Genomic DNA, 26129 nt, shown 5'->3' with positions numbered 1-26129 from the left:
AATCATTTTTACTATATTAATTCTACACTAAAAACATTAATAAAATAATGTGAACAGTGCAAATACTGTAACCTAGCCAAAACAATAGAACATACATCCAATATTACAATAGCATCAGTAATGTTAAATGAGATGGAGGCAGTAATTGTATCAATTAAATATGCGATTAAAACCAGGATTAACGGAGAATGTTTTTAAAATCTCATCATTAATCATCAAAAATAGTTTTAATCACTTCACAGCCTAGTAATAATTGGTATTGAATGGTTTGCACAGGACTAAAAACCAGGTGTCTTCAGAGTTGGTCAAAAGCAGAGGACGTCTATGAACCTCCCAGACGTGGATTAGTTTTTCTTATCTCTTCAGTCAAAACCAACATGCGTATTCTTGATGAAAGATTACTTTTTATTTGCAACACCACAAAATACAAAACAGAGCAGCCATCATCTTTGCTGAGACCTTTAACATTACCCTCAAGAAGGCTAAAGTATCTAACAGAGATGCTGCCCCCAAGTGGTCATTTATAATTGCAGTACAATCATTACATTCCTCCCCCTTAAGGTGTTACTATTACACACACATACTGTAACAAAGATTGTGAAACTCTCACGGTCCGTAGCCCCTTTAAGAACAGACCCAGGACACAGAAATGCAGATCTGTCTGGCTCTTCCTGTCTCCTGTGGATTTGATCAACATGACAGCGTACCGATCTGCCTTTTCCTATCAACAGTGTATAGGAAACTGGGCCTTTTACTTCTTGACCAGTTGCAGGTATTCATTTTGGACCATGACTGAAATTTTGTGTGTATACTGGATCTCCTTTCGAAAAACTTTGTTCTTTTACATGCTTATGGTGGCTTTCCTTTTGCTTTAACTGTCTCTGTTGTATTTTTCCTTTGAGATCAGGATACAGCAGGTCAAGTGTGGATCTTGGTTTCCGACCCAGCAACGTCTCAGCTGTGGGACAAACCCATGGTGGATTGAGGTGTTATCCTCTAGCTAAACAAGGCACGAGATACTTTTGTTTCCAGGGTTCCTCTCAATACCTTCTTCATGCACTCTTTAACCCTTTGCGGTCTTATGTCGGACCAGGTCCAACATTACAATTTCTCCTTTCCGGTCCAATGTTTTTCCTTTCCTGTCCGACATCATCAAAAAAGACGTCAAGCACGGTCTTTAGTAGTTTTTTTTTTCTCTGGAAAAAGCAGAGAAATCTTTTTAATGGCCGAGCGAGACCGATAGAAGCCGAAAACAAGATAGCTGCTTCCGCATCCAGCACTCAAAAAATATCACAGACATTTGCAGAGCTTTTTGAGATGCTATAGTAATAAAATAATGACTTGGATAGCATTATTGAGGAGAAATAAAACAAGTGATTAGGAGGTGATTTATCAGTATGCACAACTTTGAAGAGGTATGTGATAAATTCAGCAAACAAGAGGTAGGGTAGGCCCTGGAGATGCAGTACTGAGTGTCGTGTTGATATGCAGTGCCTTTTAAACCTTTTTTACTATGAATAAATGTGTAAAATAAACAGCGCATCTGAAAATAAATTGGACCTGATGCGCCTGACTGGCGCTGAGTAAATGGACTGTAAAGGGTTAAATGTCTGTATGGCATGTTCAGCTAATCCATTCGAAGATGGATGATATGGGGCAGAAGTCACATGAGTGATTCCATTCCGACTCATGAACTCTGACAAAAGGAGTTCCATTGTCAGACTATCATCTCTGGTAGTCCATGGTTGCTGAAGCTGATTCTTAGATTTTCTACAGTTGCCGTTGAAGTCGACATGCTCCTAGGATACACATCCATCCATTTCGAATGTGCATCGACAATTAGCAAAAACATTTTTCCCCAGAAATGGCCCAGCATAGTCAAGGTGTAACCTCCTCCAAGGTTTATCTGGCCACTCCCAAGGACGGAGTGGAGCTGCTGCTGGGGTCTTTCTTTGTGCTTGGCATGTTACACAAGCGTGTACATATTTTTCAATCTTGACATCCCTATTTGGCCACCCCCTTAGAACTTACTCACAAACTCTGGAAAATACTGAATCTTTTCCGGTCCAAGTCCTGTGCAGCCATCACAGGAGAGGTGTCCGTGTGGTCCACCATTAGCACCCTGTCCTCTTGGGAATCCTTTATTGCTCCCCCATGTAATGGAAGACCACTTAAAGCATCAGCATTTCCATGATCTCTACCTGCTTTATATACTATGACATATTCATAGGCTCTGAGTGTCACTGCCCACCTCTGGATTCTTGGAGAGGTCATCTGTGGTACAGCTTTCATTTCATTGAAGAGAGAAATCAATGGCTTGTGGTCGGTGCAGATGGTAAACTTCCTTCCTTAGCTGTGAAATCTCTACACTCCAAAAATCACAGCCAGTCCTTCTTTATCTAGCTGGGAGTAATTTCGCTCAGCAGTGGTGAGAGTTCTTGACACAAATCCAATGGGCTTGTCTGACCCATCTGGCATGCAGTGTGAAAGCACAGCACCAACTCCATACAGCATCACAAGAGAGTATGAGCTGCCTGTCTCCATCATAATGAACCAACACCTCTGCTGATTGCAACAATTGTTTTGAAACCTTGAAAGTCTGCTCTTGCTCTGCCCCCCAATGCCACTTTACATTCTTCTGCAACACCTTATGCAATGGCACTAAAAGCGTCAGCAAGATTGGAAGGAAATTAGTATAGTAATGTAGCAGTCCAGAGTAAACCTTTAACTCTGACAGATTACTCGGTGCAGGTGCCTCTTGAACTGCTTGCACTTTCTCGTTAACAGGGTGTAGCCGGAGTCCTGTTTTTCAAGCTTTTCTAACACTGCTTTCAAGTTACGAAGATGCTCCCTCTCTGACAGTCCGGTCACCAGGATGTCGTCCAGGTACAGTGTCGTATACGGAATCCCTTGTAGCAAGCTTTCCATAGTCCATTGAAAGATGGCAGGTAATCGATTATATCTGAACAAACCCTTGTGTGTATTCACAGTGACGAACTTCTTAAGAGTCCTCATCCAGTGTAATTTGCTGATAGGGATTAGATATTGTTCCAGACATGATACTCAACTTACCGTTAATTTGCAGTCACCACAAATTCTCATTGAGCCGTCTGGCTTCAGTACGTGAACTATTGGTCCCGCCCAGTCTGAAAACTGGTTCAGTGATGTTCTCTTTTAAAAAACGGTCGAGCTCAGCCTGTTCGGTTTCATCACATAGGGAAATGATCGGGTTTAAAGAAATGTGGAGTTGCACTACTTTTCACAAATATTCTTGCTGTGGTTCCCCACAGAGTACCTAATTCTTCCTTGAATACCACTTAATGCGCTGCCAGCAAAGCCTGTAGTGTCAGGTAGTTCAACTGACTCAATTTGTTAACCGGTCATCAATCCAAGGCCAGTTCATTTATCCAGCCTCTGCCTAGCAGGTTTGGTCCTGAGTCAGTCGCCATTACTAGTGGCAGTTTTTTAACTGTACCTTGGTATGTCAGTTACTTGTGCTGCTCCAAGAATATCTACTATTTCTCCTGTGTAGAATTTAATATTTTTGTTATTAACATCCAGCATCAGAGTGATTGGCGCTATTTTTGGAATGTGTGATTCCTTCATGCTATACATAGGATATGCTTCCTCTTCGTCACTTTGCTCTTTCTCCTCCCTCAGATGGTGAGCACTATGAGAGCTTTTGGACTTGTAGATTTTTGTCTGCCTTCCTCTTCCTGGGGTTTGCCCATGATATTCGCTTTTAACTTGATTTCTGCAGGCTTTTTTATGTGGCCTTTTATTGCACAGTTATGGCATTTCTCATTTGTAAACCTACACTCTTGAGGTAAGTCTTTACCCCGACAGCAATAACAATCTCTTGTCAACGGCTGTTTATGTTGCTGAACATTTTGTTTACAGACCTTTGGGAAATACAACTAACACTTGAGACTTCTTTTGACTGCAGCTGTAAATCTTTCACGATCAGACTCAATGGCATGAGTAATCGTCAATGTATTCTCGAACGTTAAATCCACTTCAGACAGTAAATTTATTTGAATTCTGTCATCATTTATGCCACAAACTAGCCTATCTCTAAGCATTCGAGTCAACTCTCTTTACAGTTACTCTCCTGCGCTAATTTAATTAGCTCTGCAATGTATTCCCCCACACTCTCGTCAGCTTTTCGGTTCTGTGAATTAAATTAGAATCTCTGTGCTATTTCGCTTGGTTTCGTGTTGAAATCCAATTTCAACAAGAAGTTCACTAGCTCCTCAAATGTTTTGTCACCAGGCTTCTCTGAACTCAGCAAATTCCTCATAAAACTGTAGGTCTGGGCACCCACTCCACTCAACAATAGCTTTCTTCTTATTAGCTTCCTCAGTATCATGAGCTGTAAAAAAAAAAAAAAAAAAAAAAAAAAAAAAGGTGTGAGAACGTCACAATATTCCTCCTAGCTTTGTGTTTGAGAATTAAGTAGCAACGGTTCCCACTGTGCCAGGCATTTTATTAATTTTCTTAAAATTAATCTGTCCACATGGAGTTTTATTATTATTATTATTATTATTATTATTATTATTATTATTATTATTATTATTGTTGTTTTATATATACCGTAGTATATTTTTGCTTGTCCTACCTGGAACGTTGAGCTTCTTATTTCAAGTGTTTATCCTCGTTGCCATATGTTATATCTTCAGTCAAAACCAACACGCGTATTCTTAATGAAAGGTTACTTTTTATTTGCAACTCCACAACATACAAAACAGAGCAGCTATCTTCTTTGTGGGAACCTTCTACATTTTCTTCCCCAAGAAGGCTAAAGTATCTAACAGAGATTCATAATTATTACAATTGCAGTACAATCAAGTTTTTATCAAGGAAAGTCTGTAAATTCAAAATGTAATGCGATGTAGTGGCAAGAGAAGGTGCATTTTGTGCATGATTTGTAAACAATGAACTAGGTTTAAATAACTAATTTCATTGTACCTTATTTTCCAAAGGCTACAATAACCATTTTCTCGTTTGAGTGATTGCCATACATATCTTCAAATTCACCATTAAAAGCATATATATTTTAACAGTCAGCAATTGTTTGTATTTTTTTCACCCGTCTGCCGAGGCCATCATTCTTATATTACTCTTCGACTTGGACGTCTCATCGCACGTCAGTTTTTACAGAACAGGGACACGTGTTGTCCAACCAAAGGTGTTAAAGGCTGAATCTGGTGTAAAAAAGAGGGCTGCCCAGTCGCTAGATATGTGTTTGACTGCTTTTTTTTTGTGTGCTGAGGCGGGCAGCGAAGCAAACAGCTCACGGGTGAGAGCTTACTGTGCATTGGTTGGGACGGGGGTTTACAGTGTTATAGCGGGATGATATTTTTTTCTCCCAAGCCAGGTTATCATTTAAAGAGATCTCAAATTTATTTAAAGCTATCCTAAATCATGTTAAGATAGCTAAAATACACGAGAAATTATTTCCAGGTGTTTTCAAATGAGATGTCTAAAATACATTTTTAGATATCTTGAAATCATTTTTGAGATGTCTTTAAATCATTTTCAGATATCTGAAATTCAATTTAAGATATCTCGAAATTACTTCCTGGTCATTTAGAGATAGTCTAAATGGACAGGAAGTCCTTTCAAAACAGAGCGAAAATGTCTGTGGGCGGTACAATCATCGATATTTTTTCAATTATTAATTTTACTATTTGGAGGTTAAGGTTTATGGTTTATGTAAAGATATCTCCTAAATAATTTGTGATATCTCTAAATTAGAGTGTGTTTTTAATATTTTTAGCTTGTAGGTGTCCTGCTTGCTATTATCATAGGAAAGACCTGTAATCATGTGACTCATAGAGACATAAGAATTGGAATGGAATTATAGAGGCTGTTGGTATTTAGAGGTTTTCCTTAAAACAGTGTAGTTCCAACTTGCTCTACTCCCTCAGCTATGTGGGTGCTTCATTTCCATTTTGTCTGTTTTGCAGTAGAAATTTAGTTTTGTAAATGAAGAGCAGTTAGTTGTTTGACATTTAATACTTGATAAATATACACAATTAACATGTTATGTGAATTGAAAATGCAAAAATCAGGGCTAGAAATCACATCTAAGAAATCCTTGGTGCGTTCTTTGTTTTTTGTGATTTTATCATAAGTCCATACGTTGTGCGTTTCCTATTATTGTAAGATAAATCATTTTTCACAGTTTGAGCATCCATAACCCCAAACTGATGGGCTGTTGGTTTTATTGTGAGGGCCACTGATTTAAAACATCTTAAAACCATGTTATGGATGAGATCTAATTTATTTTAGAGTGCAAATGTAATGATCAGCCATCCATGTTTCTGCACATTCAGCTGCATTTCTGTTAGAAGGGGGATTACACTTTTACTGCATGCAAAGTATACACTTTTTGAATTCAGTCATTATACCATGCAAAAGCAACAAGAACGAAACCTGACAAATGAAATACATTTCCCTCCTCTTCTAGTCTAGCATTGTTTGCTAACCGGGTTGCTTTTCATTTGCAGGGTGGTAACAATGCTGGGCACACTGTGGTGGTGGATTGTGTTGAATATGACTTCCACCTTCTACCAAGTGGTATCATCAACCCCAATGTCACTGCATTTATTGGTAAGTATTTTTGGGGTGGCGTAATTCAATTCTTCCAGGGCATGGCTGTTCTTACTTTGACTGCATTCTGCAAACGTGCTGCCGTTAATTTTATCAGTACTTTTACCATTGTGGCAAGCAAAAATAATCGGGGGAAACAAAGCAAAATTATTTGAGACATTTGATAATGTTGCTTTGATTTTGAGAGATGAGAAATGTTGTTCTAACCATTTCAAATAAATTATTGCTTTAATGTCCAGTGCGTATGTTTAAAGTGGTGGTCTGAGCTTTTAACCTCATGTCTCCTATAGGGATCAGAATCTGCAATAGCAGTGCATCACACAACACCGCTTGTTACACGTGCACTGCACAGTGCAGTTCTTTGCAGATTTTGACTTGTTTTTGGAGTGGCTGCCTACTACTGTTATTCATTTTTGTTATTTTAATGTGATCTTAGGCAATGGAGTAGTGATTCATCTACCAGGTCTCTTTGAAGAGGCTGAAAAGAATTTAAATAAGGGAAAAGGTCAGTACATTTCAAATTCTCATATTGTTTCTGTGGTTAGTATGCACTTCTGCACCTTTCGTAATAAAATAATTTTCTATATATATATATGCAGTGCTCCCTAGCTATAAGGCAGCTCTCGGGGGACACACAATATGAGTGTTATAACTGAAGAGTGTTGTAAACGGAGGAGGGGGTGGGGGGCACCGCAGGACACATAAAGACACACATCTGACTAAAATACAAAATACAAGCAATAGACAAGCGAACCAAGTGTGAGAAGGAGAGCGGGTCGGGAGAGGAGAAGAAGGAATGGGCTCGCTCCAGGTTCGGCTGCCGGAGCAGGGCTGAAGCGTTTTGCCTCCCGGAGAAAGCTGAATCTCTCGCAGCAAAAAAGTAAATCCTGTTCTCCACTCACCGAACACACCACCCCAAGTGAGTGGAAACATGCAGCTTTTATGCAGCTGTACCGAGACTCGATTGCTAATCAATCATTCAATTGGAGTCGCGGTACAACTTCACGAGAATTAATAAAGTGCAATTCCCCGTGCTCGCATATTATTACATTTTACTTGCACGTGAAGTGCTGTGCAATCCTTGTGCCTAAATACAAATATACATTTTAAACACTCATGTTGCACAGACGACTATACACCAACATTAACACACAACACGCAACATATAACACTGAAATACACACAGGGGCGGGCAACATTGCCACACAGCCATATAGGATTTGTTAAAAAATTTTGGACAATTATGTTAAATCGTCTCCGAAACCGCTTATGGCAGATAAGTGAAACTTTGTGCAATAGACTACCCTCATCACATAGATATACGGTTGTTCAAGAGAAGTCGATTCATCACATGGTTCGGTGGCCATATTGGATTTTTCTAAATATTGTGGAAGTACGAGGATGGGGTGACATTTATTAGCATTGTCATTTTTGTTACAGGTCTTGAGGGCTGGGAGAAGAGACTTATCATTTCAGACAGAGCTCATATTGGTAAGTTTGAGAAAAGACACCATCAATGATCACATTATTATCCTATTTTCCTAGCTCGTGTTGTCACATGTGACATGCATGAAGCTAGCAAACACCAGATGTTCCTTAACAATATAATACAAAAGGGTTTTTAGAACCCACCTCAAAAAAAACAGCTCAGAATAAACCAAAAGTTGAGAAAATATTATAATTTTGGGTGTCTGCCTATTCTGTGAAGAATGCAATCAGATGGAACAGGCTGTGTCATTCTTTTTGTATTGTTGTTATAATCGGGGGCATCATTTGCTATGGGGACTTGGTTTGGCCCCCACCCCTCCAAGACGATCTATATAACATTATTTTATAATTTATTTTAAGAATAAGAACAATGTTGACAAAGCATGTTTTTCTCATTCATGATGTTATTTGGGATAGAGAATGTTCAATGTTGACACAAGATTGCCCCCCTCCCCCCAGAATTTTTCTGAAATTACGCCCCTGGGTATAATTAAGCAATGTGTGTCTTTGTGGGATGCCAGCCCTTGGGTGTGTTGTGATAACCCTTGAGTGCTATGTTTTGATTATACAATTATATTAGCTATAAGCTCATTTGAAATTTAAAATAATTAATAACAAAGGTTTGAAGTCATCACAAAGCCCATTGGTATAAAAACGATTCTTGCCATTACATAATTATAATTTTTAAATACAACCAGTTGCCAGTTTATTTTTTTGTTTGTTCGTTTGTTGGTTTTTTGTGGTTTGTAATTTCTGTGGTTTCTGAACACAGATGTAAGCATGTTGCATTTTTGTATATTCTTCATTATTTTGCTGGGTATTTCTATAAAACCAACATTTTGATCAGCCAAGTACTCTAAATTATGTTTTCTTTGAAAACGCTTTATGCTTTTGTTGATTGGCGGTGGATACAGATGATCGAAGTCCAAGGACGGAAGTGATTAACAGTTAAATTGCAATTCCTTTATAAATGTCCTTCGGGTGAGACGTAAAACCGAGAGCCTATTGTAAGTGACTCTGCTACAGCAGTTGATGCATAGTTCACCCCTTAGCCTCTGTAAGTCGCTTTGGATAAAAAGTGTCTGCTAAATGACTAATTAAAAAAATGCAATGCCCGACACAGAGGGAATTAACAGACATCACAAACTGTTTCTGTTATCTTATTGACCAAACTGGTGTGTAAAATCAGGTAGTTCAGATATGGAATTTCTCTTTATGTTTTTGATGCATTTTATGTTGTGTATACTTCCATTGTGGGAAAGTAATTCTTTTTTTTCTTTGCTGTTTTTATGGTTATTAAATGTATTGCTTTCAGCTTCTGATGATGAGGTCTCAGGCAGGTATGAAGAATTATGGACCATTAACAAATAAAAAACATAAAGATCCAGTATTGTAGTTTAACCTTCATAGTTTTATTCTTTTTCATGTATAAACAATTTTGTTATGTTTCTGCAACAATATACAGAAAGATACTTTTAGGGAAATGATTGATATTTTAATAGGCCACTGAGTTCATTCATCAGTTGCATCGCTGATTGATTGATTGATTGATTGAATAAAGAAGAGGTGAATCCACTGACTTTTATCGAGCGCTGTGTAGCTACTTGACCAGAAAGAATGATGCCATTAATTCCGGGACTGCAGCCAAAGATGTAAACAATACCACCAAGATTCGGGATAGATTGGAGTTGCCTGAAACAGTTAATAATTCCTAAAAAGTACTGAACATTATTTCAAGTGATACAGAAAGATAGGAAACAGCACATCAAGGTCCAGTAACTCTTTCAGGTATTGTTATAGCTTTTATGGACGTGATATGGGCTCTTTATCTTTCATTTGTGTTTGTTAATAAATGAGCACAACAGAGCTTCACTGCAGCTCCTGTCTCTGGGTCTAATTCCTGCCATGATGCTACCGTGTCGGAAGTGAGATAGTGTCCTTGTGACCCAGAGCAGCACTTTTTTTTTTTTTTTTTTTATAAATGGATAATTGGATCTGCTGGAACCCGATGCATCCCATACCCAGTGGGATGGCAAACTGGAGGACCTCCTTGGTGTCCTCGAGGACCAAGGTTGGTGTCTTGCGTGTGGGGAGTTCTGCCCAAGGTGGTATGCTCCCCTTCCAAGAGGAAGAGGAGGAGGAGGAGGAGCGGCCTGCCCGAAGTCTGGAAAAGACCAAACTGCCTTCCCCAAAATGTTCCTGGAGACGAGGAAAGGAGCCAGTGCCATCTCCAGTGCCAGAGAGGGAGCTGCTGCTTGCCCGAGTGCCAGAGAGGGAGGTCTGCCTGCCCAAGTGCCATAAAGGGAGGCACAGGGGGAGGAGCTGCTGTCACCCTGACAGCCAAAATGGGAGGAGCCTCTTCTATCTCCATTACAAAGGGGGGGGGGAGGGGGGGGGGCACCTCGTTTTCAGAGCCAGAAGGGGGGAGGATGACAGCAAAAGCGCAACAGCGCTTCCCTGTACACGCGTTACACTGCGTGTCTCGAAGTGACATCGAAGACAGAGACCCAGAGATATTGGCGAAGTGATAAACAGCGCTTCAGAGATTTGGGTCTCTATAAAGCGCTTCACTGCAGCTTCTGTCTCTGGGTCTAATTCCTGCCAGTAGCCACCAATGGCTGTGACACTACCCTGTCACAAGTACCCTTTAAGTTATTTCCATTTTTATAATTGTGTTTTATAACAAGAAACAATCCAGACTGCCTCTGAACAGATGATATGACTTAACTGAATGAGCCATTTTCAAAACAGAACTATATTTTTGTGAATGCCCATAAGTGCTTCAATAAACTTGCTAAAGCTTACTGATTTAATGGCCTAAGCAGTAATTTTTTTCTCTTTTTGTTTACTGCCAACAGTATTTGATTTCCACCAAGCTGTCGATGGAGTTCAGGAGCTGCAGAGGCAGCAGCAAGCAGGGAAAATGTAAGTTGGCCCCTTGTTTTCTTACCAATGTGGCTACCAAAAACAACAACACTGGTTTAATTCTTAACCCTTTGAGTAGTTCTAAAATGCACTGCCGTGAGGTTTCTTTTTTTCTGTCTAGTACATATGCTTGATTATGAGTACAGTGTACAAACAAGCTGAAAGCTATATGTTTGTATGTATATAATGAACACTGATGAAATACAGACAAAAATAATGTTTACTTTATAATTTTATTTAAATCGGAATCTGAATTTATTATTATTTCTAATACTTCTTTCTCAATAAGCAATTTTTGCCAGTTTACAGACATCGCTCACATTTTATGATGGTTTATTGTATGTAATTCAGTAAATTTCTAGCAGTGTGTGCAAGAGACCAATAAAAGGTGCTACAGAAACCTTGTGTTACAATATCATGTGGTCAGGCATTTTGTAGGCTCTGTAATTAAAGTTTAAAGTTGCAGAACGTACTGGAATGTTCGTACTCTCTGGGGACCAGAGAGCAGCGAACGTACCGGTATGTTCATACTACTGAAAGGGTTAACTAAGCTAATGGTGTTAAATTCGGCCATATTCTTGCAAACACATTATTAATTCCCAGCTTAAGCTTTGAATTTAGCCCAAAGATACCTGTTTCCTATTTTTTTACAACAAAATGTTCCTCTATTTACAGTTTGGGAACCACGAAAAAGGGGATCGGCCCAGTGTACTCCGCGAAAGCTGCTCGCAGTGGACTCAGGATATGTGACCTTTTGTCCGACTTTGACGATTTCACTGAAAGGTAATTCACACTTTTTTTTTTTTTTTTGACATCCATTGTGTTCCACTGGTACCTGCAGTAGGAGAGAGGTTTCTTTATGTATTGTCTTCACTGTGTGTTGGGCACCTGCTAGCTTTAACACGTTATTGCGTTTTTGTGCAGTTTAAACTGGAAAGGTTTTAAGAGTCATAAACAATTAATGGGAAAAAAAATAGATGCTTAGCAATACAGGGTATTGTGTGCAGAGTTTCCAAGCCTATACAACTTTGTAAGTTAATCCGCATCACTGTAAATACTTTGGAGCCAATATTCAATTCATCTTTAGCTGCGGTTTAGGTACACTACAGTATTGACACCATAGCTGTTATACTGCACTGCAAATATCGTAAATACAAAGTTAAGGAAAAGGTCATTTTCATTTGAACAGCTTTATTTATTCAACATCCTGTAGAAAACAAGTCTCAAGTACTACTCTGCTTTATCACTGAGCTTCACTGGTAAAAACAAAAATAGATTTACACGCAGGTGGATTATCGCATCATGATAAAAAGCTGCCTAGTAAAAGCTACAGCAACATAACATTTATCAGAGTAAAGCTCTAATAAATGTAATAACAGTAAGTTTATTTAAGCAATAGAACCTGAAGAGGAGGGCTTCCTCGAAGGCTTGCCTCGTGTCGATAAGTGTCCCGAGCCGAAAAACAGACAACTCACCAAATCCGTGTTAAAAAAAAAAAAAAAAAAACCCTTGTGGACGACAGTGCGGCATCCAGCCAGAATACTGTAAACAAAGGCAAGTGGAACTTGTTCTATCCTCATCGCTCTCTCTTTTAAACCGTCAGAGGTGGCACAGCTCAAGGAGGCTAAACAAACCCTAAAAATCTTTACACCTTGTGCTCAAACCTAAACAGGGTTATAAGGGATACCAACAATGGGGCTGCTACAGGGCTTCATTCCCTTCAAGTTGCCAGGTGGTGCCTTGTTTCCCCAAGCCCTCAGCTTCCCAGGCAAAACAAGGAAAACAGACCAGCAAATCAACCTGACATTCCACCACCCAACCGTGCCCCAACCAGTTATCTTTCGCTTGCCCATAGGGGGCGGGTTATCTCACTGTCATCACTGGAGGGAAATAACAACAGACACATGGGTCTTGGATCTAATACAACATGGCTATTGCATACAATTCCGGTCACAAACACAGGATGAATACACACCCATATCTCCTGTCCCTTCACACCACAGAAGAAGTACCAGAACAGTCGTCAAGGTGGAGCCATTTCTTTCTGAAGATCTTCCATTTCTGAAGATTTGTCATTCATCCAAAACATCCAGGAAAATGACATCCAATCCTTGACCTAAGACTAATTCCTTCACTGCAATACCTCCAAGTTGCTTACACAACCTTACCCTCCACAGCTCAAAGGGTGTTTGCAGAGGTAATGGCAGTGGTAGCAGCAGCAGCGGATTTTTAATTATTCTGGTTTATTTTGAGCATCTAGCAAAACATATCAAAAACACAATCTGTGAACACTCTGTCCTCCAGCCATAGCAAAACAGAATTTCTGTTGATATATTTCGACATAAACTGGCTTAGTATAGAATGTATGGTATCAAATAGTTTAATTCTAAGAACATGCATCCACATGGTGATCATATAGTGCCTTTTATTTTATTACATTTTTTTTTCTTTAGTAAATAATAATGCTTCAGTTAGAAAAAGTACATTGTTTACAGAGAGAAGACTGATCCACATATCCCCAGCCTTTGCAAACCAAGAAGCATTTTTTGTTCAGTAGAGGTCTCCCTGAATCCTGCGTTAATTGAAAGGCATTTATTGGAATAATATTGGGGAAAGTAATTTTTTAGTAAGGGGGACATTTTTAACTCTGTTATACATAAACACAGTCCTTTAAAGACAGTTACTTTCAGGATAAATCCCAACTTTCTGCCCAAAGGCATCTCAGAATTCTATCAATTTCAGAGTAACGCCATCCCTGGGTTCTCACCATCAGACCATCTCCTGGTTGTGAAAAAGATCCCTCTCCTACTTTATATCAGGACCCAAAAATACAGACCAACAGGTCAGCTGTGTCTTTTGGGGAGGCTGGTATGAAAAGATAGCATCGCAAACTGGCTGATGGAGTGCATAAAGACCTCCAGCCTTGAAGGTAGACCTTTAGAGAGAGACACCAAAGCACACTGACTCAGGAATATCTACCTCCTGGGCCAACTTAAAAATGTACCCCTATCACACATGTATAATGCCTCTACAAGGTCCTCTTTTTCTCACCTTCAGAAAACACTACAGTCTAGACATCTCCCGCTCACAACCTTCCTTTGCACGTGCAATTCTGAGCACTGCTTCCCAATCACACTACCAACCCCCAACTATAATGTTTTGATATAGAGGCTCTTGTGTGGAGTTCTTACCTTGCAAAAATCTGTGGTCTCATAACAACAAGGTGTTTGTTTTCTGCCAGAAGCCAACATTGATTTTTCTGTCAGTACAGTACTATTGATTTGATAGCACATTGTTTGCTATATAGTATATATCTTAGGGCTGTCATGCGATTTAAAAAAAACAAAAGAAAAACAAAAACAAAAAAAAAATTGTGATTAATCTTGCAATTTTATAATCTTGGTTTTATTCACATATTTAATTGATACAATGACTGAATCCATCTCATTCGTTTTTTTTTTTTTTTTTTTTATGATGTTGTTATTATTATTATTATTATTATTATTATTATTATTATTATTATTATTATTATTATTATTAAGACACATGGGTCCTATAAGGCCTTACATGGTCTCAGACCCTTTTATCGTCAAGATCTGCTGACCCCATATGTACCTGGTCATTCCCTGAGATCGGAAAATGTTAATCTACTGACAGTCCCTAAAATTTGTTTGAACTCTGTCGGAGCCAGGGCATTTAGTTATAATGCTCCTCGTCTTTGGACCTTTCTCCTGATTCATATTAGGAATGCTAGTAGAATTGAATCTTTTAAATCCTGTTTGAAAACTTTATTGTTTGGATCTGTTTATTTGTAGCTGGATTATATGGTAGACACAGACTTGTTTATATTTACTTTTTATAGCATCCTGGAAAGTGAAATTTGTATATTATTATTATTATTATTATTATTATTATTATCCAAAAAAAAACCCCAAAAAACCGTCCTATTTCTGGACTAATGATGTTGCCTCTTTATAGTTTTTATATTTATTTATACATAATTATACAGAAACGCCAGCATTTGCTGTTACATTGTTTGAACTAAATCTTATCAGTTTCCTTTTTAAAAGGTGACCTTTCCAGATGTTTTTCATCGGCATTTAAAAAAAAAAAAAAAAAAAAAAAAAAGTATTCTCTTTATTAATAACTTAAAATTGTCTAAATAAAACAAGCATGCATTGAGTAACAGTTCTATTCTCCTTACTTGGGGCTTCTGTTTGTATTAATTTTGTTTGTCGGTGCTTACTTTTAGCTATTTCAGTTTTATGTAAATAGTTTGTTTTTTGGGGTTTTCTCTTTTTTCTGTCACAATGTGTTATGGTCACGGTCGTATTCTTTTGGGTATTTTCCGTGTTTAGGCATTTATTTTTTAATTTCACCACAATTTGCAATTCTGTTTTAAATTCCACGAGCATGTAAATACTCTCTATTGAACCGTCTTCCATTTCTTGTAATCTTGTTTTAAACCTTGCAACATTGAAATAATTCAGCAGATGATATCAGTGTTATAAAACATGTTCTTCTTGTTTACATGACTACTTAAAAAAATAAAAAAAATAAAAACCTGTGGGTTTGCCTGTAAGCTGCCCAGAGCTACATTGTCCTCCGATGGTGTAGCTCTTAGGTGTCTGCAGTGTGAAAAAAAGTGGTCGGCTGACGCCACATGCTTCGGAGGACATTTGTGTTCATCTTGTGTTCATGTTTGTAAGTGCGGGGGTGGTAGTGGTGAGCTGAGCCTAAAAATAATTGGATATGCTAAACTGGGAGAAAATAATAAAATAATTGGTGATTTATTTATTTATTTATTTTTTTAAATATGTTAAAAATGTTTGAAATATATTTAGAACGTGTTATAAATCAAATCGCTACATGTTCTAATTTGATAAATAGGAAATTAAACCAGAACAAACAAAGTACACGTGGACCACTAATGCACTAACTGTGCTGGGTCATACACAGAGGATGATTGGGTGCAGTGAATCCTCCAAACTTTAGATGGCAGTGCAAATAAAAAAAATATATACCAGAAAATAGAGCAACCGATATTACTATGAATAACCTGTTTTTAAAGGGAAGATGACTTTTAAAATAGTGTTTGTGGTCAATAAATATATATATATATATATATATATATATATATATATATATATATATATATATATATATATATAGATATATATATAGATAGATAGATAGATAGATAGATAGATAGATAGATATAGAATATACACATATACACACTAATTTCAGTATTCATAATGGTTTTATCAAAAAACACTCTAGTTACTCGGATTATATCTCGTTTAACTAGAAAGATGGTTTTTAGAAATGTTTTTGAGGGCAGAGTGGAAATAAACACACCATTATCTACCTATTCAAAGTCTTTTAGAAAATGTACAATTGCTGCCAGCATGCTGTACTCTGCGGCACAGGGATAGGAGTGTGCAGATCCCACTGTGTCATTTTAATCAGAGTCTATCGCAGTCATTGACTGTCTGTCCATTGAAGGGTTGTTGCCAGTTAACAGGAGATGTGCCACAATAGTTTTAAATAGTTAAAATTGTTATATTCCACTCATAAGATTTTGCTGTAGTGTTATTCACATGATATTCCTTTTAATTGCAGGTTTAAAGTCCTGGCCCACCAGTACAAATCAATGTACCCAACCCTGGATATTGATATAGATGGAGAATTAGAAAAACTAAAGGCAAGTTGGTGATATTGTGTTCTTCCTTTTTCCCGCCTTAAATGTTTAAATTGTCCAGAGTTGCCCAAGCTCTGTGATGTACAACAGATCTGAAAGGAAAAGCCTGCTTAACAGAGCCATTGTGTTTCACATTCAGTAATCCTTTCATACTCGATCCACCTGTGCGTCATGGAGCATTACTTTAGTTGAGAACTGGGTGACATTGATAAGTAAGTGGGTAGACCTCTGAATCAGTTAGAAATTAAGATAAATAATGTCTTTAAATGTATGATTTACAATACCAATTTGATGTCTGTTTGAGAAAAAAAGAAGAGTGATGTATTGGCTCAGTCAATACTGAAGAACTGTGTATTTCTACACTGCAAAAAAGTATTATTATTAGTAATAATAATAATAATAAAAATAATCCAGTCTTAAATTAAATAGTAATGGGCCAATTCAATAACTTTTCCCTCTGTGGAAAGGCATTTTGGAATAGAGCAGGTTCATGCAGTGTATGAATGTGGAGCAATCTTTATTTATTTTATTTCTGTGAACTCCTACATTGTGTGAATTAAATGTATGTATATAAAAATATATAAATTAATTGAATAGAGCCTTAAACCATGTTAGTTCTGTGAGAATACAATGCATGGTGTGACACAAAGATGATGTTGTTCCTGTGTAATTGATAGGTGACACTGCTCTCTAATCCGGTTTGTTTTGCCTCAGGTGTATGTGGAGAGGATAAAGCCCATGGTGCGAGATGGAGTGTATTTCATGTACGAAGCTCTGCATGGGCCGGCCAAGAAGATCTTGGTGGAAGGCGCAAATGCAGCACTCCTTGATATCGACTTTGGTAGGATAGTCTTAGCCATGCTTTCCAGTGCTTAATATGCTAATAAACTCAACACCCCCTGACTTTGCCTTATAAACAGCTGTCAAGCCATTCAAGCACTGTTCATAGGAACATTGTTGGTCTTGCCATAACTACACAACTAATCATGTTTTGCCTTCTATTAGACCTTTTGATAGGCATTATTGGAGGTCTGAATCCTTGTGATGATTCAGGCCTGTCTGTTCTGTTGACAAAAGCATTCTCAGTATCCGAGTATAAGATTCACTGGATATTCACACCTCATTAACTGATTCATCTATCCCCAGGCATGTGTTTTACTTTGCAACTTCTGTGTAATTCTTAGTGTCTTTTGAACATTCTTTGCCGTTTCTACTCCAACTAGGAAAGTCCCTGTGTAGTTCAGTGTAGCACACACAGGTCTGTGAATGTGTAAAAAACCTTCAGGAGATGTGAGGGTGGAATTTAAGTACTGCTAGAAGATTCCGATTTGTGAGTCAAATAATATGTTTAAAAAATAATAAAAAAAAAAAAAAACTATACCCCTGCTTTTGGTTATTAACACTGGGTTTATAAAACAATTAACTATGATGACAATCCATAGCAACACAGAGTGCTACCAAACTATAGATGATCTGATCCTGCAGGAAAAATACATTTTAGCTCATGTAATGACCCAAGCTTGAATTGATCTGTCAACATCTAATTCCTGGCACTACAGTAGGTACTGAGCAACCCAACCGATAGCTGTTTAGAAGTTCATCTCATTTAGGGCATTTTTAAAACTGGTTTAGTACCTAATGGAATTTAGCTACCTGCTGCAGTTCAATGTCTCATTACATCTTCATTTGAGCCCAGCGCTTTCAAAAGCAGAATTACACACAGATTAAAACATGCCTAAAGGAGACTGGGCATGTCAGGCCTTTTCTTTGAAACCTCTTATCTTCAAGCATATCTTTGATTTTCAATGCAGCAACCTTAGACAAAGCAGTCATGTGTTTGTGCAAGCCAAGCTCAATTACCTCAATTGGTGTTACCTGCTGGCCTTTCAGATTGCAGGGTTTTGTGTTATGACATTTCAGTTTCAAAGTATTCGCATTGCTGTACATAACAAATAGCTGCCATTTAAACCGTTGCTGTACATAACAAGTAACTGCCACTTAAACAACAATACTTAATTAGTCCTTTTTTTTTTGTTTTTTGAAACCGCCTCAACTAGCAGGACCTGACTTTGCAAGTCTGTTGAAATACAAGACTGGCCATGTTTTCTTCAGTTTGTTTTCCTCACTGTTTGTTTGGCTCATTGTTTCAGGTACTTACCCCTTTGTGACCTCATCCAATTGCACAGTTGGGGGTGTCTGCACTGGCCTGGGGATGCCGCCCCAGAATGTGGGAGAAGTGTATGGAGTCGTCAAGGCGTACACCACAAGAGTGGGGATTGGTGCCTTCCCTTCTGAACAGAATAATGTAAGGAATACACTTTATTCTCAGTGCACAGGATTGTAAACATATGCAGTACAAGTATGGGGCAAAGGGAGCATCTGCTTTAAAATCCCAGGTATCTTACAGTACAACCTTGACTGTTCTTAACTTTGGTACAAACAGCCCCCTGGAAACCTGTTTAAAAATGTGGTAACCAGCCCTCTATTTTCAGTACTGGACTGTATGTTCTACATTAGGCTCTTTTTTTAGTTTTGAGGAGGGTACAAAATACCATAATATATCACTCCCCTTTTATAGTGTAATATTAGTTTTGAGAAATAGAATAAACATTTTCTGAATTTTATATTAGAGTTAGGTGAAAGCACCTTAACACCAGACATAAACAAACCTGTATTTCAGTAATTGCAATTAGAACTACTCGGATGATTGCAAACGTCATAAAAAATGATAGTGTGCAGTTAAAAAATTTAAAAAATAAATAAATAAAAAGGTTTGCTCATGTTGTGACACATGCTTTTGTTACTTACTCCTACATTAGGAGATTGGTGAGTTGTTGCAGACCCGAGGAAAGGAAGTTGGAGTCACCACGGGCCGGAAAAGGAGATGTGGCTGGCTGGACATGGTGCTTTTGAAATATGCACACATGATCAATGGGTTTACTGCGTAAGTGAGTAAAGCAGCATAGTGCTATCAAGAGCCAAACCAGTGTATTGGGAGTGCAGAGTTAAGAGATGAGCTCAAAACCATAGCATAGGTCACAGGAATTTCACAATATACGATAGCCTTGCATTACGAACATAGATTAGACTTGGTATTATATCAAATTCCCACAGCTTTATACTGCACAAACAGTGTTTTTGTCCTCTATTTATCGCCATACTCGCCGATAGCATACTGTACTCTTATAGTACAGTAAATGCACATGAGCAGCTTGGCAAGGTCTTATTTTCTGAAGTATGTACATCATTGAAACCAAGGTTTTGCCCCCAGGTTCCATGTTAAGATTTTAAGAAATAATATTATTTTCTATTTTCCAAAAAAGACTTGGTAAATAGAAAATAATATTATTTCTTAAAATGGAACCTGGTGGCAAAACCTTGTGAGCAGATATGTTCAATTGGAAGTGCACATGAGCAGGATGAAAATAACCTTCAGTGTGTGTAGTAATATATCACGCACACACACTAATGTGCAAAAGTCTTTGACGCATTCAGTAGTTACAATATATATTGATGTTATGAGCGTCAACAGTTTACTCAAAGCCGCCACTAGTGTTTTCCACTATGCTAACAACTTTGACAGTTATTAATACAGCTTAGTTTGGGTGAGCAGAAAGCAAGCTTGTCATTTAGCAATCTTTAATTCACACTGATCAAAAACTTGTTATTACTCAAACTATCCATGAGCAGCTAATATGAAGTGTTGTAGTAGCTAATCCGTCACACTTACACAGTGGTTCTCAGCAGGGGGGCACGAAGCAATCCAAGGGGGGCACGAGAATAAATGGCCAAAAAAAAAGTAAAAGTTTTTGTTTGGTTTTTTTTTTTTTTTTTTTTAAATGTGTACGTGACACAGGACTTGAATTTCAGCGCGGTATTGTGTGAATCATGCATTTTCCAAGTTGCTCCTGCATATCTGCAACTTTCTGTGCTGGAAAATCCAGCAGAGATAATTTAAGACATCAAGCTACTTTATTGTTCCCAATTTAGAATGCCTGAAACGCTACAAGAGTACCTAAGGAAGTGGGTGTCAGTGACGATAGCACTACGAGCCACACTCTGTGTAGTTCTGGTTTAAATAAAGAAATAAATAAAAGTAGTGCTGGATATTTTAAGTGCTGCGAGACTTTATTCTCTCGTACGTGATTCTATGCCGCTATCTTTAAGGATTATAGAAATTCAGTGTACTGCAGTAAGTAAACAGTTTTGAAAAAAATATGCTATTAAGTCTATCTAGGTGTTTTGCAAATTTTGAATTTCGCTTTAACTCTTAAAACTCAGCCCCATTTATTTTGGGGCTCCAGCGCTCCGAAGGTTATGCACATATTACTCGGGTACCGTAAAAGCCACCTATCTGAATTAAAGATTGCTAAATGACAAGCTTGGTTTCTTCTCACCCAAACTGCTCATAACATCAATATATGTTGTAAGTGTGTGTGTGTGTGTGTGTGTGTGTGTGTGTGTGTGTGTGTATGTGTGTGGTGTGTGTGTGTGTATATATATATATATATATATATATATATATATGGGGGGGGAATGACAGTGATGTGAACATGACAGAATGACAGGTGACAGAATGACAGATGGAGAGTATTGCTCGATGGTGTGAAATAGTTCAATCTATTTTTGCTTCTATGATGAGGTTTTAACCAATCACAGGTCAGAATTTTTAACCATTGAATCACACACACACACATACACACACACACACACACACACACACACACACACACACACACACACACACATATATATAATCTCTATCTCTATCTCTCCATCTCCCTATCTATTCTTCACTCTAGTGGTATAATAGACTGAACTATATATGAATAGCATCAGTTGGCTGTGACAGGGCAGATCCTGTGTTCAATGCAATAAAATGAATGTCAGCTTCCCCTACCATTTAGTCCTGGGCCTGACATAAATTGTAGTGGTAGGTGTGTTATGTGGACTAGTGTTTACACCACCACCTACCCCGGTCAGCAGTGATATGTTTAGGTGTTAGTTGTGTAATGATGGGAACAGTTCGCTAAACACCTGTCCTTCTTTCCTGTCTCAGCTTAGCTCTAACCAAACTGGACATCCTGGATGTGTTTCCAGAAATAAAAGTTGGTGTTGCCTACAAGGTAGACGATGAATCAATACCTCACTTTCCAGGTAAAGAGAACAAACCCTTTTCTATAAGCCACTAATAACTTGGATTTAACCTGTAGTTTCCAACTGTGTAATGTGCATGTAAGTAATAACAATATACTGATTGGATAGCGGGTGCCCATGCAACTGGTTTGTTGAGTGCATAACTGCTAACTTTATCTTATTATGTCTGCCATAACGCAGAGGAGTGTTGAGGAAAAGGTTGAAGTTTGAGTGCAATTTCTTGATGTTATTGGCATTGATGCTAGTTTTGTTCTTGTCTTTTTCTTTTTTTTAGCCAATCAAGAGGTGTTAAACAAGGTAGTGGTTCAATACGTCACCCTCCCCGGCTGGAACACAGACACGACCAGTGCTAGGACGTTTGAGGAGCTGCCAGAAAACGCACAGAAATATGTTAGGTTTATTGAAGAACACCTTGATGTGCCTGGTAAGAGATTCGCCAGTTTTAAAATCAGATGTTACATAAATAAAATGCAATGACATACTAAACATGTGGCCTACTTTGGGCTATCCTTAGATGGATTTTATTATTTTAAAAAGACATTGCATAATCTTTGGCACTAACATGCTTTCATTCTGTTTGACATGTTTAATAGGGCTGGAGTTCACAAACTGAACCGTTGTGTAAATGCCATTGCAGTCTACTATGTGCAGTTATGTTTTGAAAAATGACAAGCATTCAAATATTTGCAACAACTATATTTAAATGAACAGATATTGTTTGCTTGTTGTATTTATGACAAATTAACAGGTATTGTGTGTTTACTTGTTGCATTTGCTTCAGAAAATGAATACAAAGAATAACTAGTATTATATTGTCTGCTTCACAGCAATTTATACATTTAGTCACACAAAAAATAACATTTTGCATTTGTACTAGTAAAAAACTTTGAAAACTGTAGTGAAAAATATATAATGTGAAATTAAATTATAGCCACTTGCTGTCAAATATTGCACATTATAACTTCTACCTGTACTGAACAGTAGAAAAGAGAAATACAGCCTATGCAATGTGAACTACAACAACTTTTGTTAAATTCTTATTTTAAGCATACACCGCTTAAAAATGCAGCACAACTTAAATTGTTCATTTAATTAAAAAAAAAAAAGTCATACAAATTTTAAATTTACAAAATTCAGACAAACTTGAATTTTGTTACTTAACATTTAAAAATATATAATCGCTCAAAATATTAAAATAGTATGAAGTTCATTTTTGAAAATGTTAGTGGTTTATTTAAGAGCTGAAGCACCAAAAGAAGATAGTTGCTACACAACTCTTGTAAAAGTTAATTAATAGAAACACTTTGAATACCCGAACAAATCCACTAATTAACCCAGTTTGAAAAAAATATTATTTTACTTAAATAGTAAAAAAAAGTGTTTTCTAAAACATAACTCAATAACAGCATTTTATTAAATAGCGTTACAGTTGTGTAGACATCTTTCATATATTAATAATGATCGGCGCCAAAGCTGCCAAATAACTTTTCATGATCTTGCTACCAAGAACTCAAGTCAGTAAGTCATCCGATTGTTCATTTCGAGAATATTTCAATTAGTTTAGTTGCTGTGACGAGACTGCTTTCCAATGGAATGCTGGTGCACTTTGTACGAGTGGATGGAATGCATGTGCATTGAATGAAAAGCAGATAAAATAAGTCCCGGTACTGAGTACCAGCAGAATTTCACCCTTTGCGGCCCACTATGTTTGTTTTAATGGCTGGAAATTACATCTATCTTTTATGCATATGGGCCTGTGTATCTAACTTAGTTCTACATACACTGCCTGGCCACTTTATTCAGACCTGTACCTAATATAATGTTGGACCACCATTTGCCCTGATCACAGCCTTGACATGACGTGGAATGTATCCACAATGTGTATCTCAAGGGATGTTAATCTATTCAGTCATTAATATTTCACACAGTTGGTTCAGAGAGGTAGGCAGGTGATCACAATGAATGCAGCTTTGAAACATGATTAATTGGATAGAAATCAGAGGATTGTGGTGGCTGTGGAAGATTCCTGAAGTCTGTCATGCTCCTAAACCCACTCTGGCTCAATTCTGGCATGGTGGATTGTTGTCTTGGAACTAGCTGCCGCCATCAGGTACAAGTATAGCACTGTGGAGTGGTTTTCTTCTGTAAACTACAGAATTAGTTCAGCCTTCCAGAATAATCAAGAGACCCAGAGTATGCCTGGAGAACATGCTGGGTGAAATCCAAGCGGGTAGGCCAGTCCTAATAAAGTGTTCAGGCATTCTATATCAAGAGAACTGCTTTCCAAGGCAAATATTGTTATAGAAATGATTTAGCACATTCAGTATCTGTCAGCCTAGTTGCATTTTTACATGTGCATATGGTCAAAGGTCATGGTGATTTACTTTTGCATTTTACTGGTAGCTCTATTTGTTTATTAATAACCCTGGCAGTGGTTGTATGTCACTGATGTTCCTATAAGTAAAAATTGTAAGAATCTTGCATGCTTCTTAACCCTTAAAAAAAGCACTATCAATCCCAGTTTTTTTTTTTATTATTTTTTTTTAGTCAAGTGGATCGGTGTGGGCAAGTCTCGAGAGTCAATGATCCAGCTGTTTTGAAAAAGGTGGCACCCAGGCTGAAGGCACTCCTCGTCAGAAGCTGCTTTGGGATCTGCAAACAGAGAAGAGGGGCGGGAGAACACAGACAAATGTCGCATGTAGACATTTTACCAGTTTGGACTTTCTAGCATTCATTAGCAACAGAATCTTATAGCACAATACCATTGATCCATAGGAGTACTACTCGTGTATCCGCAGCACACTCCTTTCTAATATACAGAAATCACCTTTTTGATTTTTTTTTTGTCGTCAGAATAAACATTATAATCTGTAGTACTGTGTTCAGCATTCAGTGTCCTTGAAATGATGACCCATGCTCTTAAAATGGTTTATAAAGGGTTGTATTTTCAGTTGTCGGAATTCATACATCTCTGACATAAATGCCAAGTAACCATTGCAGAAAAATCCCTTTCTGTAATAAACTGGTTTCAGTTGCTTTATATTTGAGGCTTTTATTACTGTTCCAAGGGAATTATATGAGCTTTAATACTAGCCATAAATACAATAAAATGGTACTTGAAAAACCTTGAATTGTGAAAATAACCTCTTAACACTAGCTAATTTATCACAGAGCAATCCACAGCCTTTTCTGGATAAGAGGCTCATCCTAGCTTTGGCTTTACTATCATTTAAAATCCTCTCTAGCTGTCTAGCACACACAAGTTACTAAGCAACTGAAAATATTACGAGTGCAACTCATAAGTTAATCAGCCTTATTTTCTAGCTTAGTACTCATGGGTTTTAGCACTAGTAATGGGCTTCATACTGAGTTTTTCCATTGGCTGGAGTTGTCTCCTACTGCTCGATTAGAGCAGCTGTAGAGAGGTCACATGAACAAATTTTAGGTGGTGTGACGGGGTACCCCCACCCGCCCCTGGGTGTATTTTATTTATTTTGTAGGGTTTGGGTTTTGTTGCACAGGTGATTTAAAGTGTATTTGTATTTGGGGCATGGGTGGGTCACAAAATAGTTCATGTGCAGACTGCCGGGGTCAGATTGAATGATTAGCAATCAAGCCCCGGCACAGCTGCATAAAAACAGCACACATTTCTCACTTGGGGCTGGAGTGTTCAGCAGTGGAACGAAAGAGATCTAGAAAGGTACATTTAAAATAACAATTGCTACTCATGCTGGCTTTACACCAGCACGCTACTTGTTTCTTTATTTTACCATTTGTTTTGTGAGAAGTGTTTTGTTTAATCTTTTTATTTTTAATAAATCCGCACAGCAGCGCTTCACTCAGTTGCCTGTGTATTTCCTGGTCTGATCTCACCTGCAAGCCATCTTATCACATATTGTGTCAATGCATGGGATAACAGTGCCTCCACAGACTCAGGCCAGGAGAAGTACTGCGGATACACAGTTTTGTTTGGAAATAAATTTTTTTGTTGGTTTTGTGTTTGGAAGCGAAGAATAGTAGAAATGAAGAGGGAAGAGTATAGGGACCGGTGGGATGACCATCAGCGGCAGCTAGATGCCGAAGGGGCTCCGTGGTGACTTGCATGCCTGGAGCATGGGCACCTCCTGGATGTGTGCCCCTTGGAAGAACCCTTTATGCAGGCCTTCCATCGGGGTGAGGTGGAATATAATTTATCTCAGGATCTCGAGAAAAACCATTCCGTTATCTCGTGATCATGAGA

At 38.0% G+C, this 26129-nt stretch overlaps 1 protein-coding gene across 1 annotated transcript in view; it reads left to right on the top strand.

Moving 5' to 3' along the window:
• LOC121316059 (adenylosuccinate synthetase isozyme 2-like) overlaps positions 1–24929 on the top strand; it is a 50279-nt gene extending 25350 nt beyond the window's left edge. The window contains exons 2-13 of the mRNA XM_041250784.1: positions 6513–6615; positions 7052–7120; positions 8056–8106; positions 10962–11028; positions 11704–11811; positions 16654–16735; positions 17447–17573; positions 18883–19037; positions 19552–19676; positions 21792–21889; positions 22164–22313; positions 24437–24929. Of these exons, the coding sequence (XP_041106718.1) occupies positions 6513–6615; positions 7052–7120; positions 8056–8106; positions 10962–11028; positions 11704–11811; positions 16654–16735; positions 17447–17573; positions 18883–19037; positions 19552–19676; positions 21792–21889; positions 22164–22313; positions 24437–24489 (1188 nt within the window). The 3' untranslated portion in view covers positions 24490–24929. The remainder of the gene's footprint in view (positions 1–6512; positions 6616–7051; positions 7121–8055; positions 8107–10961; positions 11029–11703; positions 11812–16653; positions 16736–17446; positions 17574–18882; positions 19038–19551; positions 19677–21791; positions 21890–22163; positions 22314–24436) is intronic.
• Positions 24930–26129: the final 1200 nt, after the last annotated feature.

The sequence above is a fragment of the Polyodon spathula genome, chromosome 5 (genome assembly GCF_017654505.1).
Source record: "Polyodon spathula isolate WHYD16114869_AA chromosome 5, ASM1765450v1, whole genome shotgun sequence".
NCBI classification, from domain to species: domain Eukaryota; kingdom Metazoa; phylum Chordata; class Actinopteri; order Acipenseriformes; family Polyodontidae; genus Polyodon; species Polyodon spathula.
The sequence above is the reverse complement of the archived record's forward strand: the minus strand, read 5'-3'. Positions and strand labels throughout refer to the sequence as shown.